Source organism: Ahaetulla prasina, chromosome 15 (genome assembly GCF_028640845.1).
Source record: "Ahaetulla prasina isolate Xishuangbanna chromosome 15, ASM2864084v1, whole genome shotgun sequence".
NCBI lineage: Eukaryota > Metazoa > Chordata > Lepidosauria > Squamata > Colubridae > Ahaetulla > Ahaetulla prasina.
In genome coordinates this window covers 8772608-8787844 of record NC_080553.1, presented here as the reverse complement: position 1 = coordinate 8787844, position 15237 = coordinate 8772608, and the positions used below count along the sequence as shown (strand labels likewise).

Here is a 15237-nt window from a genome sequence, read left to right as displayed (position 1 = left end):
AAAGTTTCTTGTTCGATGAGCTAATATAGACCCTAAATATTTAACCTTTTTTACTACCTCAAATCCTGTCATTTCCTCTAGTTTTTGTTTCTGTTGTATAGACATATTTTTAATTATCACTTTTGTCTTATTCTGATTTATTTTAAATCCTGATACCTTTCCATATTTATCAATTACTTCCAACAAAAATCTACTTGACTTTATAGGATTCATTAACGTAACCACTACATCATCTGCAAAAGCTCTAACTTTGTACTCATATTGTCTAATCTTAATTCCTCTATTTTCATTAATTCGTATTTTATCTAATAATGGTTCCAGAGTCAAAACAAACAATAATGGTGATAAGGGACATCCCTGTCTTGTTCCTTTCGCAATCTTAATAACTTCTGTCAAACTACCATTTACTATAATCTGTGCTGTTTGCTCTCCATAAATCGCTTTAATTATTCTAATAAAACAGTCTCCAAATTGCATTTTCTCTATTAATTTAAATAAAAAATCCCAATGCAATCGATCAAAGGCTTTCTCTGCATCTAAAAAAATAAGTGCGCTGAAGTATTCTTCTTTCCAAATATTCCAATATATTAATAATCTGTCTAACATTATTCCTCATCTGCCTCCCTTTTATAAAACCAGATTGATCAGTATGAATTCTTTGTTGTAAAACTAACATTAATCTATTTGCTATTATTTTTACAAAATCTTATAATCATTATTTAAAAGTGAAATCGGCCTATAGTTACCAGGTTTAGAGCAGTCTTGCTCCTCTTTGGTATCAGTGAAATAAAAGATGTTTTCCATGACGGGGTATTCCACCCTAATTGTATCTGATTAAATAATTCTTTAAGTGGGCCTAATATTTCATCCTGTGTTTTTTATAATAAGTTGCTGTAAGACCATCTGTACCAGGGTTTTCCCATTTTAATTGTTTAATTGCCTCCACTATTTCTCCAGTAGCTATCGGCGGTTCAGCTCCTCCTCTGTTCTAATGTTAGAATATTCACCTTATAATCTTTCAAATAATCATAAATGTCCCTATCCAATATTTTGTCTTTTGCATATAGTGCAGTATAAAATTCTGAGAATGCCTTTTAATTTTATCCTGTTGATATGTCTCTTTACCTTTATATTCTATTTTTGTATGACACGTGCTTTCTGTTTCTTCCTTAAATTATATGCCAACCATCTCCCAGGTTTATTTGCATTACAAAAGTATTATGTTTAGCATATTGTATATTCGTTGCCACCTGGTCTGCCATTAACATATTAAATTGACTCTGTAATATTTTTATAGCCTCTTTAAGTTTATGATCTTGTGGGTTTTGAATTAATAACTGTTGCTTCCTTTGAATTTCTTCTTCCAAATATCTCGCTGCTTTTGTTTATTATTCCTTTGCCTATTGTCCAAATAAATCAATATCCTCTAATAAACGCTTTGCTCGCTTCCCACACAGTTCCTATAGGTGTCCCTTTGTACATATTAAAATCAAAAATTCTTTTAACTGTTTCTTACAATAAGTTACATTATCCTCATATCTAAACAGATTTTCATTCAACCTCCATGTTCTACCACCTTTTTCCCTTGTAATAATTCCATCCATACTGGGCTATGGTCAGTTAAACACCTCGAAATATCTTCGTTTTCTTCACCCTAGAAAGCAAGTCATTAGAAATTAAAATAAAATCAATGCGTGAAAAAGATTGATGCCTATCAGAAAAAAAAGTAAAATCTCTCTCATCTGGATTCCGTAACCTCCATATATCTCTAAACTCAAAGTCTTCCATCATTTCAAAAAAGGATTTTGGTAATTTTGCATGTATAGGTATCTTCTTGGAGGAGTTCTCTTATCCTTCTTGTATCAATTACTCCATTCCAGTCTCCTAATAAAATAAACGAACTATAATCCCAGAGGGTCAACCTCTCATGTAACATTTTGTAAAACTTTTCTTGTTGCTGATTAGGTGCATAAATACCTATCAACAAAGTCTTTTTGCATCTATCACCAGTTCAATAGCAATAAATCTTCCTTGAATATCTGCCTCAATTAGCTTAGCTGGTATATCCTTCCTGATATATACAACAATTCCATGCTTCTTTTCCAAAGCTGATGCAACAAAATGGTTACCCAATTTTGAATTAATTAAATATTTTTGGTCTGATAATTTTATATGTGTCTCTTGCAAACAAATCACATCATTTTAAATTGTTTCAAGTAGTGAAATATTTTCCTTCTTTTCTGAGCTGAATTCAAGCCATTAACATTCCATGACAAGATTCTATTTGCCATTACTGGCCTCCTGAAGCTTTGAAGCAGACAACGAGCTCCTCCTCCGGTATCTTCCGTCTAGCTCCTCCCACAGCTTCCATAATGGGATCCTGACTTTTACTTTGAGACTGTTGCTCTTCTTTACGCTTAAGGGCTCCTCTTGTCACCCTTTGCTCTTGTGGTTCCTCTAATACTGGCAGCAATAAAGGCTCTTGGGTCACCACGCCTTCTTGAGTCTCTTGGAGTTTTCTATCACTTCTATTTCGACTTTCAAAACTGTAGAAAGAAAATCCTTTGCCTTTAAAACCGTGTCAATTCTATATCTCCTTCCTTGATAGAATAGTGTCAGTCCAACTGGCACCTCCCATCTGAATTGAATCTGATGTTTTTTAAGTTCTTGTGTAAAAAGCAAATTGCTTCCTGTCTCTTAACATCTTTGAAGGAATCTCTTTCAACACCTTCAACTCCTGTTCTCCAATTTTTAAAGTTGTCTGATATGAAACTTGCAGAATTTGATTTCTCATAGTCCTTTTCACAAAATAAACCACAATGTCCCGAGGAAGCTTTCTCTGTCTTGCAATCCAAGAATTAACTCTATATATTTTATCAATTTGGTAAGCTACCTCTTGGGGTCCGCTTCAATAAATTCAGCCAATGCTTCTGATATAATTTTTCTTAAGTCTTCTCCACGCTCTTCTCGCATACCACAATTCTAAGAGCTCCTTCCATAAGTTTATATTGTAATATCACAACCTGATCTTCATTTTGATCCACTTTTTCTGAACACCTTTCATTTCATCTTCTAAATACTTATTTGACTGAGAGATCTGTTGCATTTCCACTTCCAATCCTTCAATTTTTACTCAGTCCTTGAACTGCCATAAGAATATCTTCTCTTATTTTTGCATTAAAATTCTCCATCATCTCTTTTTGCCTATCTTCAGAAAGTTTTAATTGTTCTTTCAATATTTCCTCAAGACTTGGTTCAGATCCCCTTCTTCCAGAAGGCTTTAAAGGTTTAGCTGCCATTCTGTCTTCAAAAGAATCAGGAATTCAAACTTAATAACTCTCCTTCCCTCCTTTCAGTATAAAAAAAACTCCGTTTGTAACAATCCACAAGTAACGCTGCTTCATCGTACTAAAAAATTTTACTTTCACTTTTAGACGCCATTTTAAAAGTCAATTAATCAAAGACAAAGAAAGGTTTCAAATTTCAAAAAGGGAGTCGGTACTTGCCGTGCTGATTCTACATCAAAGTTCGAACGCTTGTGAAATTCCCGTCTGCTTGGAATATCAATCAATTTAATAAGTTCTCTAGAGCAGAAGCAACATTCCTCTCCTTTTCCCTGATAAAAACAGGGGCGTGCTGAAGTTGGAAGGAGTGGAATTCGGTGGGGTCATAAATCCAGGAAAATTCGCTCTTAAGAGCAAACCCCCTGTCAGACCTGCCACTCTTCCACAATTCTGATAATCTCTTTCACCCAGAGATTATGCTAAGCTCAGTGAACAGTGATTTATTTTCTGTTTCACTGACTTTTACAATCTTCTAACACGGAGTGCTCTGTTTGAGCACCCAGCAGGAGGGTGACGTCACTGGAGCCCCTTCCGGCTCTGTTCTTCTATGAAGCCCGCAGAGGCTTCCCAAATGGTTGGATGCCTTTGACAGGCAAGGCGAGGGAAGCTGTCCAAAGGGCACCTTCAGGCCCTGGGAGAAAAGCAGCCTGGCTCCCTTCTGCTCGCCTCACCTGCTCCTCCAGGATTACCTGGTGGCCTCCCATCCCCACAGCCTTTCTCTGCCCCCCTCTCCCTTATTCTTGAGGTGAACCAAAGTTCTCTCTCTCTCTCCCCGTCCTTTCGAATCGCAAAACACCCACCCCTTTCCATCCAAAGCGCTTGGGGACTCCAGCTCCCATCATCCCCTGCGCGGGGGAGGGGGGGAGTCCAAGGCGCCTCCAAGCGGCCTACCTGGCAGGGAGGCGGCGGCGGGAGAAAGTAGGGGCAAGGCAGCCGCGGGGAAAGGCCTCTCACCTCCATCGCAGCGGTCGAGACAGCGCGGAGGCCTCTCCTCAGGAGGCGTCGGGGACGGAGGCGTCGCGCTGGGCCTATTCGGGCCTCGGCCTCCCGCGCGCGGGCCTCGCTCCAGCAGCCGCAGCAGCCAGCCCAGCGCGCCGATCACGGCGCAGGCGGCCAGCAGCTCCCAGGCGGGCCAACCGGCCCAGCCGGCCCGCCACAACCCGGCCCAGCCCGACCAGCCGGCCGCCACCCAGCGCTCCATCGCTTTCCCCGGCCGACGGACGCCACCGCGCAGGCGCAGAGCAGCCTCGGCAAGGGGAGGGAGGGGCGAGGAAGAAACCCCGGGCGGTACCTCGTGAGGGATTTCCCGGCGTCCGTCGCGCTTCCCTTTCCCCTCACGCAGGCGCAGACGAGCTCGCGCGCGGCGACTGCAGGCCCCGCCCCCTGTCCGGCGCTCCAACGGACGTCCCCGCGCGGGGCTGCCCGCGAGGATGGCCGCGCAGAAGGCATCGGCTTTCTCTTCGCCTCCGCTTGGCCCCCGTCGAGGCCGCCTCGAGCCCTGACTTCTCCCCGGTTGGCCTCGACGGCGAAGCGGCGGCCCTTCTCGCGCGCACTTGGGTGTTTGAAAGGGGCGCCGAAGTGACCAATCGCGGGCCATTACGTCACACGCAGGGAGGGGGGGTCACACGTGCCGCGCTGCATGACGGGAACCCCTTGTCAGAAATTTGATGGTTGAGTTCTGCCATGAATGGGAGAAAAAGCCCATAATCCCTGCGAAGCATGGGAGGTGTACTCCAATCTTGTCGACGAGCCCCACCCTTGAGAAAGTGACGGCTCGGTTGCCCTCGACAACGGCTTGAGGGGCAGAGAAAGGCGTCGCAAAGGGGAACACTTCCGGTTTCCGATTGAAGCCGGCGAGAATGCCACGCAAAGGCTTAGATATGAATGGCATAGGCGGAGTCGCATAGAAACCGGAAGTGCAGAACGCTGCGAACTTCCCCAGCAAAGCCACGTTGCGCTTAACTCTTCAGCATAAGGTTTAAAGGTGATTTAACTTTCTAGCCTCATATGGTTTGCAAAGGTGGATTACCTTTGCAAATGTCTGGTTCCAAATTATTATCAGTTTTCAGTTTACTAAAGTTCAACTTTCTGGCCAATTTTCAACTCTGATCTGCTTTTTTTTTTTAATCAGAAGATTAATTAATTGTGCATAAGAGCACAAAAGTGCCTACCGTTCCTGTCCTATTGTTCCCTTTCATTATATCAAATTAATATAGTTGTTGCATACTTTTGCTTATATATATATATTTTCTTTTATAATGTGTTGTTTTATGTCGATGTTTGCATATTCTGTTGTGACAAAAATAAATAAATAAAAGTCACTCCTTGTATTATGTCAAAGAAACAGAAAACAATGAAACGGACTCCCTATTACTGAAATCAGTTATTCAAAGAGGACCCCTTCTGTTGGCCCTATCAGGATAGTTCTACAGGTGGTCCTCGACCTACGACCACAACGGAGCCCAATATTTATGTTGCTAAGAGAGATAATTGTTAAGGGAATTGTGGCCCATGTTACGACTTTCCTTGCCACGGTTGTTAAGTGAATCACTGCAGCCGTTAATTTAGCAACCAAGTTGTTAAGTGAACCAGGCTTCTCCCATTGACTTTGCTTTTCAGAAAAAAAGATCGCGTGATCCTTGGATCGTCATGTGATCAAAATTCAGACGCTTGGCAATTGACTCATATTTATCTGAGTCAGTTACCAAGCGTCTGAATTTTGATCCCATGAGCATGGGGATGCTGCAACGGTCATAAGTGTGAAAAACGGCCGTAAGTCACTCATCTGACGTTACTAAATGAATTGGTGTAAATCGAGGACTATCTGTATAGTTGATGGGATGTAGGTTTAAAGGATTGCCAACATGATTGCCAACGTCAGATGAGGGATATGGCACAAGAAGAAGATTTAAAGGAGAGCTAGACGCAGGAGCATTACAATGGCCAGCCAAAAAAATCAATAGATTACTGATCAAACCACCCCAGCCTTTCCACTCGAGGTAGAAATAATCAGACTTAAATTATCACAGGCAATATATGCTGTAGACTAACAGGGCCTCTGTGGCTCAGACTGGTAAGACAGTCTGTTATTAACAGCAGCTGCCTGCAATTACTGCAGGTTCAAGTCCCACCAGGCCCAAGGTTGACTCAGCCTTCCATCCTTTATAAGGTAGGTAAAATGAGGACCCAGATTGTTGGGGGCAATAAGTTGACTTTGTATATAATATACAAATGGATGAAGACTATTGCTTGACATAGTGTAAGCCGCTCTGAGTCTTCAGAGAAGGGCGGGATATAAATGCAAATAAAAAAAAAACATGGCTCTCCTATAGAAGAATAGAATAGAATAAAAAATTTTATTGGCCAAGTGTGACAAATTTGTCTTGGTGCATATGCGCTCTGTGTACATAAAAGAAAAGATAGAGTTAAAATACGCAATGGGCACATTTTTTTTAATGAAAAATAGTTTATTGCACAAAACCTTTCAAGAATGTTTAGCGTATCTTAAAGATTTTTCTTAAATTAACATGCCCTGTTTTGTTTTAAAGCACAATTATTACTCTTTAATCAAACACATCTAACTCTTCTTTTGGAACACTCACTCAAACATGTTATTGAAATGACATTTCCCCGCCCCCCTCATTAAATAGAATCAGACAACCATTTGCCGGGAACAAGAAAATGTGTCTCACAACATGTGAGAAAATGATATTCATAAGATTCTCTTTTTGGAAAGGAATACTCTGTGTGGCTATTGTTACAGAAAAGATCCCTGTGACTATAATCTAAAAAAAAATCCATCTTGGAGGATAAGCATTCTGCATTTTCAAGCAAGGGGGAGAAAAACACTACTTTGAAACAGATCCTCATTATAAATGGGACAGTTTGACCAGAATTCATGTTCTAAATTAAGGCAACTTTCTATTTTCATTATGTATCTGTCACTCGAAAAGTCAGTGACCTAATTTGGTTTGTAAAGATGACATCTAACATCAGTACTCCCTTTTCACTTAGTGCAGCTGCTTACCCAAAATAATAATAATAATAAAACAGTTTTGATATAGAGAAGGACCAGTTTTCCCAAAGCATCTTTCAAACTCTGCTTCCCTTTGGAGAAGTATTTTTCTTTCAAGCAGATTTTTTTTTTCCTGGTACAATGAGACAAAGCATTGCCAGATTGGAAAATAAAACCGACGATGCACAAGGAAAATGTTCACAGAATGCGTAAATCTCCAAATAACCTGGAAGACCATAAGCTGAATTAATATTCACCATATTGTTGCACTTGCAAGAAAATTGCTGTGAACAATGACAGATTTAAACCTTCGGAACCATCGTCTGCTAATATACAGAAAAACACTGAAAACAGTCACATCTAGCTTCCAGAGATGAATAAACAGTTTTTTTTTTTTAAAATGCAGTAACCATAAAGGCTCTATTATTTATTTTGAATATTTTTTTAAAAAAACCCAAAGGGACCAGTCTGGATGATTTATAGATCTTGGCTAAGTCTGAAAATGTAGACAGAGAGAGCCCTCCACAATCCTGGTTTCTTGAAGTATGAATTAAATGACAGCACTTTTAAAAAAAGAGAGAATGACACTAAATATTTTTTTGGGAGGAAATCGCTGAGTCAGAATTCCCAGGCTAACACCACTCACTTCTTTCCCGGCCAAAATGACAAGTCACGGGAAATACAAATAAGACAGTTTGGAAAAGGGAAGCAGGAGAAATGGATTTTTCATTGAGTACAAATACAACAAAGGGGTTTTCTCCCTGTTCTTGTCCCTCCCCCTCCCCCAAATTGTTGGAGTATTTTCTTTTTAAATCTGATTTTATAAATACTACATTGCATTCAGCTGTGACTGTTGATGGGATGCTCAGAAAAATCAAAAATTGTGAAATGCAAAGAACTAAGTGGAACAGCAACGTCTGGAAGTGATCCTATATATATTATTCATTATGTAATATTAGCTTTGGTGTTTAAATACTACAGTATTTCTTGCTTACATTAGCAGATACATAAGCTTCACAGATATGAGCCGCAAAAAAAAAAAATTGCTATTTTACTGTATAAAACCAACTTTATAATAAAAGTTACCACCTGTCAAAATTGACCCATAAAGCCTTCAAGATGGTGTCTTGATAATTTTGGATTAGTCTCGTCAGATAGTTAAGCATATCTGAGATTCCTTCCCTTCAGAATTTAGAAAGCTTTACATTTAAAAACCACCTTTCCTTCATGTACGAAATGAAAATAATAAAAAAATGCTTCACCAAACTTTCAGAATCAGAATATTAAAAAAAATATCGAAACTCAGGTTGGAAAAAAAGAGCTGAACAATCAAAGTGTCCATCTGTTCTGAAAAAAAGCAGAATACCTAGAGGGGGAAAAAATGTCTTGGCTTTAACGGGAAAATCAGAGTGACATTTCTACAAATACTGGGGGAAAACAATCCTTCCGCATTCAATCAATCCACACTTTCTTTCTTTGGTCAGACTGTTGAAACAGAAATTTAATTTTATAGATTATGTCCATCTGTTAAGTCCTGCTTTGAAATTTCCTTCATCATGTTTAACGGAGTTTAACAACCCGTGAAGTTATCTAAACTTTAGGTTTAGCCCTGGGAACCAGTTTTCCTTTATTGCTTTTCCTCTCTCTCTCCCTCTTTCCTCTTTCCTCTTTGTTCTCCAAACATCGTTTTCCTTCATTTAAGACTTCCCACCATGAGAGTTAAGTGCTGTGATCCATCTTCAGTTAGGATACAGCTTACTAAAGATCCGAAGTCCTCAATCAGGTTCATCAAATAGACTCAGCTTAGGTGATGGAGGACACTAGATCAGTGTGGCATTTTAGGGCCAGTCTGGTGTGCTCCTGTATCGGGATGTGCACGAAGACAGGATGAGACTCATAGTTGCTGATTTCACAATTCTATCTACTAAGATCCTGGCTAGGACTCCCCACCTGATTCTCACCTCAAGCATCCATAACTTCCAGCCAAGATCACAATACTTCCTATATTTTTTGCCCTCCGTTCACGCTTCCTTTTATTTCCTAGCACAGGGATCTCCAACCTTGGTCCCTTTAAGACTTGTGGACTTCAGCTCCCAGAGTTCCTCAGCCAGCTTTGCTGGCTGAGGGACTCTGGGAGTTGAAGTCCACAAGTCTTAAAGGGACCAAGGTTGGAGACCCCTGTCCTAGCATATCCTACAGTGCAATTTGGCCAGGGTAAAAATTCTGTGTTTCCACCCAGAGCACAAAAAGGTGCTGTCAGTTGTTGAGAAACAATAAAAAAAAAAAAGCCCACCTATTATTTCAACCAATTAATTATAAATGAAGATGCATTTGCAAAAAAAAGACAAGAATTCTGGCTCCTGTTTTAAGTCTCAGGAAGAAGCCACGGGGTAGGCAGGGGATGGAATTAAAGCTATGGAACTAGGATTTTATAGGCAGAATACAACTGAAAGATAAATAAGTGAATTAATTAAATGTCTAAAAAGCTCTGGTTTTGACATTCTCAGGCTCGTACCCACAACATGTTTTGCAGGACATCATTAACAAGTCACCTTAGTAAGACCAAAAAATAAAACTGACCCAGGTGCTTTATAATCTACAGAAGAATCCATATATATATATTTGTTTTCTGAGGTTTTCGCGGGTGTTTGTATGTAGGTCTTTGGTTATTCGGGTTTTCTCCCGCGTAAAATTGAAAGTGTCTTAGCGACGTTTCGACGAAGTCTCATTCGTCATCTTCAGGCTTCAGCTTCGTGCTTCTGGGAGCAATGTGTGATTGCAGCTGTTTCTTCCTTTTTAACTGCTAGTGGGGGTTTGAACTGATTGGGTGGGAGCTTGGCTGTGCTCTGATTGGATGGGGTTTTTTTGTGCTCTGATTGGCTGGGGTGTGTCCTGTTTGGGTGGGGGCTTGGTTGTGCTCAGATTAATCTGAGTTGCAGGGGGATTTGAGCTGGTGAGCTGCATTGCTGTTGTTTGGCTTCGTGTTTGTGGTCGTGCTACATCTTCATAGTGGATGTCGAGTGTGGTAGCACGACCACAAACACAAAGCTAAACAACAGCATTGCAGTTCACCAGCTCAAATCCCCCCGCCCCTCACACTAATCTGAGCACAACCAAGCCCCACCCAAACAGGACACACCCCCATCCAATCAGAGCACAAAAAAACCCCCATCCAATCAGAGCACAGCCAAGCTCCCACCCAATCAGTTCAAACCCCAACTAGCAGTTAAAAAGGAAGAAACAGCTGCAATCAACACATTGCTCCCAGAAGCACGAAGCTGAAGCCTGAAGATGACGAATGAGACTTCGTCGAAACGTCACCAAGACACTTCCAATTTTACACGGGAGAAAACCTGAATAACCAAAGACCTACATATATATATATATATATATATATATGAGGCTCCACCACAAAAGCAACATCACCCACAACTCTGCCCTGCAGATGTCTGCAAAGACAAACAACACAAATGTGCAAACAGCATCTGTCAGAACATTTCACTGGAAAAATTATTTGCTTGGGAGCCCAATCAATCAATGCCATCGGAAACGGCTTCGCTGTGGGTTTTTGAGATGAGCAATTTGGGTTGCTTGATTTGCCGGAACATGAATCAAAAGACACGATCATAAAAAATACTGGATTTGGCGGAGTAACAGTCACGGAATTCCCAAGCTTCAAGCGGACCGAACCGTCACCGAACGAGTTTTAGCAAAACAATTTTTTTTTAAAAAAAAAAGTGGAAACTAAAAGAGACCCTGTTTTGTCTTCTCTCTGCAGCCATCCTAATTCGAATCCTTGGTGCTCAAATGCTTCATATGGCAAACCTCACGTCCTTTGCCCTCTGTTCCAGCCCACCAATCTCTACCTCGGCTCAAGTACGACGAACAAAGGTCTGATCACATTTTTTCCTCTCCCCGTTTGCTAAAACGAACCATAGACCGAGGACTCTAAAACAGGGGTCTCCAACCTTGGTCCCTTTAAGGCTTGTGGAATTCTGGGAGTTGAAGTCCGCCAGGCTTAAAGTTGCCAAGTTTGGAGACCCCTGCTCTAAAAGGTTTAACAACAAAATATAAATAAGGTTTTGATAAATACTTCTCTCTCTCTCTCTTTTTTTTTTAAACCTACTTAAAGAGTTCTGACGGGAAATCCGTGGGCCTTGGGGATCACTGGGCCAACTCTTCCTCGGCGCCCGTGCTTGGCTTATGATCCTGGAGGTCTCTGTGAGGAAGACTCTGGTCGGCTAACAGAGTTACAGAGAGGTTACTACTGAGGTCTGTCCACTGGCCTTCGATTTGCGTCCAGGAAGACATCGATTCGTGGACCGTCACCGTGTGCTCTTCCATTTGACGCTGCAGGCTGTCCATCTCTTGCCTTTGAGAAGGTCAGAAACACAGAAGAGAAGGTCAGAAACACGAACGACTGTTTAGAGCCCCTGGGGGGCGCAAGTGGTTAGAATTGCAGTATGGCAGGCTGACTCTGCCCACAGCCTGGAATTCGATCCTGACCAGCTTAAGGTTGACTCAGCCTTCCATCCTTCTACGGTCGGTAAAAGAGGACCCAGATTGTTAGGGGCAAGAGGCTGACTCTGTAAACCACTTAGAGAGGGCTGGAAAGCACTGGGAAGCGGTATATAAGTCCAAGTGATATTGCTATTCCTCCCTTCTTTCCGTCCATCCACCCATCCATGGTGCACAGTGGTTGGAATGCAGGCTAACTCTGCCCACTGCCAGCAGTTCAGTCCTGACTGGTTCAAGGTTGACTCAGCCTTCCATCCTTCCAAGATCAGTCAAATGAGGATCCGGATTGTTGGGGGAAAGAGGCTGACTCTGTAAACTGCTTAGAGAGGGCTGTAAAAGCACAGTGAAGCGGTATATAAGTCTATTGCTATTAAGAAAAATCCTGCTTCTGGATGGCCATCCGAATTGGGAAGAAAAGCCCCTCACCCCGACCCTTTGTTATAGGAATATAACGATATTCATTGGCCGTAAAAACGTGTCAACCTCAAAATAGCACTCGTGATTCCCAAATTAATTTAGAAAAAAAACAAAACACCTCCAGTCACATACAAGTAGTCCTCGACTTTACAACCATTCGTTTAGTGTCCGTTCCAAGTTTCAACGGCTATGAAAAAAAGTGATTTATGATTTTTTTTTGTTTCCACATTTACGACCTTGGCAGGATCTCCACGGGCACGTGATCAAAACTGAAGCACGTGGCAACTGGTTCATATTTATGACGGTTGCAGTGTCCCAGAGTCACGCGTGATCACCGTTTGCGACCTTCTGGCAGGCAAAGTCCGTAGGTGCGGGGGGGGGGGGGGGGGGGGGGAAAGCCGGATTCCCTTCACTACCCTAACTTTAACGACGGCTATGATTCGCTCAACAACCTTGGCAAGAAAGGTTCGTAAAATGATGCAAAGAGCTCCCTTGACGATCGTTCTCACTTCGCCATTTTGAGCTCGGCCGTAGGTGGTCGTAAGCCGAGGACTACTTGAAATAATAAAAAAAAAAATACAGAATTCCTGCAACTGAGAGATTTCGGCAAGAGCATCCGAAATAGAGAGTCCGTTTGCCAGAGTTTTACTGAGGGGGCAAACTCGGGAAGATTTTTGCTTAGCAAACTAGGAGCGGGGTTCACTGACAGTATAACTTGAGATTATTTCTTTCTGGGTGCTTTTCGTTTTTTGCGCATGGCCCTTTTGTTGTGGTCCGTCAGCAGCCTGCGGAGCTGGCAACGGAGTCGGACAGCGATGAGGCTGAGGTGAGGCCAGGGCCATAGGGAAGTGAGATGCAGACTCCAGAGCCTCCAGAGACTGATAGTAGTGAGGCAGAGGAACAGGAGGAGCCTGTTCCTAATGCACGCATGGGAAGAGCTTCCAGAAGGCAAGAACAGCTCAAGCAGAGAGGACAACTTGGGAGTAGGACCAAGAGATGATTGGCCCTTCCAATAAGGCTTAAAACAGACCAGCACCGATGTTTCAGCTTGCCGGAAAACAACGTTGTAGCTGCGTCTTTTGCTTCATCTTTTGCTTCATGTACGTCTTTGTTTTTGTGGCTTCTGGACATGTGCCAGGAAGGGCCTTTGGCAGTTTGCCTAATTGGACTAAGGTTTGTGAGATAATTGAGGAATTTGTGTTGGGAAGCATTTGTCTTACTTTTGAGTTGAATGACACTGGGAATGAAGTAAATTCCCAGCTTGTTGTGTCTCGCCCGCTTTCACCGCAGCCGGGGCCTTCTTATCTGCTTCCGAACGCTGAGGAATGTCCTAGTATGCCTCCCGGCCCCAGCCCTGGCTCCATGCCCAGACAGGCTGAGGAGGAAGAAGTACCTCCAGCCCCCAGCTCTGGCTCCATGCCCAGGCAAACGGAGCAACTAGACCCCTCCCCCTCCCCCACAGCATGTGAGCCTGAGGAAGGTCAATTACCAACAGCTGCAGACTGGAGTGACCCTCGCGTCAGAAGAATTGATAGGCGGCGGCGACAGAAGGAAGGGAGGGGCAGGCCTGGATAAGTGCTGAGTCATGGAGCCACACCCCATGGCCTGTATAAAGGATCTGCTTTCTGGCATTCTCTGAGTCAGGCAAAGTCGAACATATCTTGCTGAAGTCACTTTCTGGTCTCCTGCCTGCCTTGAGAACTTTGCTAGGACTTTGGCAGAGCTGCAGAGGCACGCTTGATTCGGATTTCCCTGACCCGGCCGTCAGCGGAGGAGTGGGACACGACACAGCTGTTCGAATCAAGTTTGTTTTTCCACGGACTAAGTTTATTACTACCTACTTAGGCCTGGATCACAACACCTTTTTGATTCTTGGTGATAGATAGGGAGTTGAAAGCGACAGAAAAACGTGACTCACCGGAGTTGCTGGAGGCAGCTGTTGAGGTTCCTCAGTGGCTCTTTACTCACAGCCGATGGGGGTTTCAGCAGCTCTTCTAGCAAAGCAGCTGGGACAGGACAATCGGGAATCTTCACCGGGGTCACCGGATTCGAACTGGTCTCCCCCTTGAGTTTCTTCTTTTCCAAAGAAAACAAAAGAACATCGACCAACAAACTGACTTTCGGGTTTACAGTTAACAGCGGAGAATTGTCAACTCAGGGTTGCATTAGGGCTTCAGGAGCTGACCTGACCGAAGCCATCTTGACCGCTTCAGTGTTGCCACACTGGAGCTGAGGGATGGGGCGGTGGGATTTGAGATAGCTGGGATTTTGTAGCTTGGTCTCTTGGGGACCAAGGACATTTCCACGCCTGGTCAGAAGGAAGGTGGAGTGATATCACCAGGCAACCAGACAGCGCTGTGATTGGACCATGTGACTTGACGGTTTTGAGAAAGTGACAAACTTTTAATTTGGTGAAAATCGCAGGAGCCTTCAGAGTCGGTTTTCACCAGATACGTGCTAATACGATATATCCAATAAAGCTGTTCTTTGAGGAATCGACCCGGGGTGGGCTTCAAAAATTTTAGCAAGAGGTTCTCTGCCTGGTTGCTGGGTGGGGTGTGGCCTAGTTGGCTTCCTGCACCACGACGGGGTGTGCGGTTCCCTCTCTGGGCTCCGGAGGCTTTCTTCAAGCCTCCAGGAAGGTGAAAACAGCCTCCCCAGGCTCCGGAGGCCTTCTGGAGGCCAGAATCACGCCTGTTTCCAGCCTGCCCGAACTTCCGGTAGGCCCGTTTTTCACCCTCCCCAAGCCTCCACGCATCCCCTGCACTTAAAGAGGCTGCGTGGGGACTCTTGGGAGAGGTGCGGTAGGCGGGGCCAGCCAGGAGGGGGATTTGGGGGTTCTCCAAACTGCACAGAATCTTAGCTAGAGGTTCTCCCGAACCCCTTAGAGGCCCACTCCTGAATCTACCTGCCTCAGAGTTTTCTTGCTGTGGGTGTATTACT

General features: G+C 43.3%; 2 protein-coding genes across 8 annotated transcripts in view; both read right to left on the bottom strand.

The window, feature by feature from the left end:
* The window catches only part of ANKLE2 (ankyrin repeat and LEM domain containing 2), a 29095-nt gene extending 24139 nt beyond the window's left edge, over positions 1-4956 (bottom strand). Inside the window, exon 1 of one of the 2 annotated variants that reach the window (XM_058158853.1) lies at positions 4236-4956. In XM_058158853.1, coding sequence (XP_058014836.1) covers positions 4236-4941 — 706 coding nt within the window. In that variant the 5' untranslated portion in view covers positions 4942-4956. The remainder of the gene's footprint in view (positions 1-4235) is intronic. The other variant, XM_058158854.1, reaches the window with a different exon arrangement.
* A 6354-nt stretch (positions 4957-11310) lies between these two features.
* Positions 11311-15237, bottom strand: part of GOLGA3 (golgin A3) — a 66590-nt gene continuing 62663 nt past the window's right edge. For 5 of the 6 annotated variants that reach the window (XM_058158841.1, XM_058158838.1, XM_058158843.1 and 2 more), the window contains exons 23-24: positions 14213-14370; positions 11311-11731 (exon numbers count right to left, since the gene is read on the bottom strand). In XM_058158841.1, coding sequence (XP_058014824.1) covers positions 11524-11731; positions 14213-14370 — 366 coding nt within the window. In that variant the 3' untranslated portion in view covers positions 11311-11523. The remainder of the gene's footprint in view (positions 11732-14212; positions 14371-15237) is intronic. The other variant, XM_058158842.1, reaches the window with a different exon arrangement.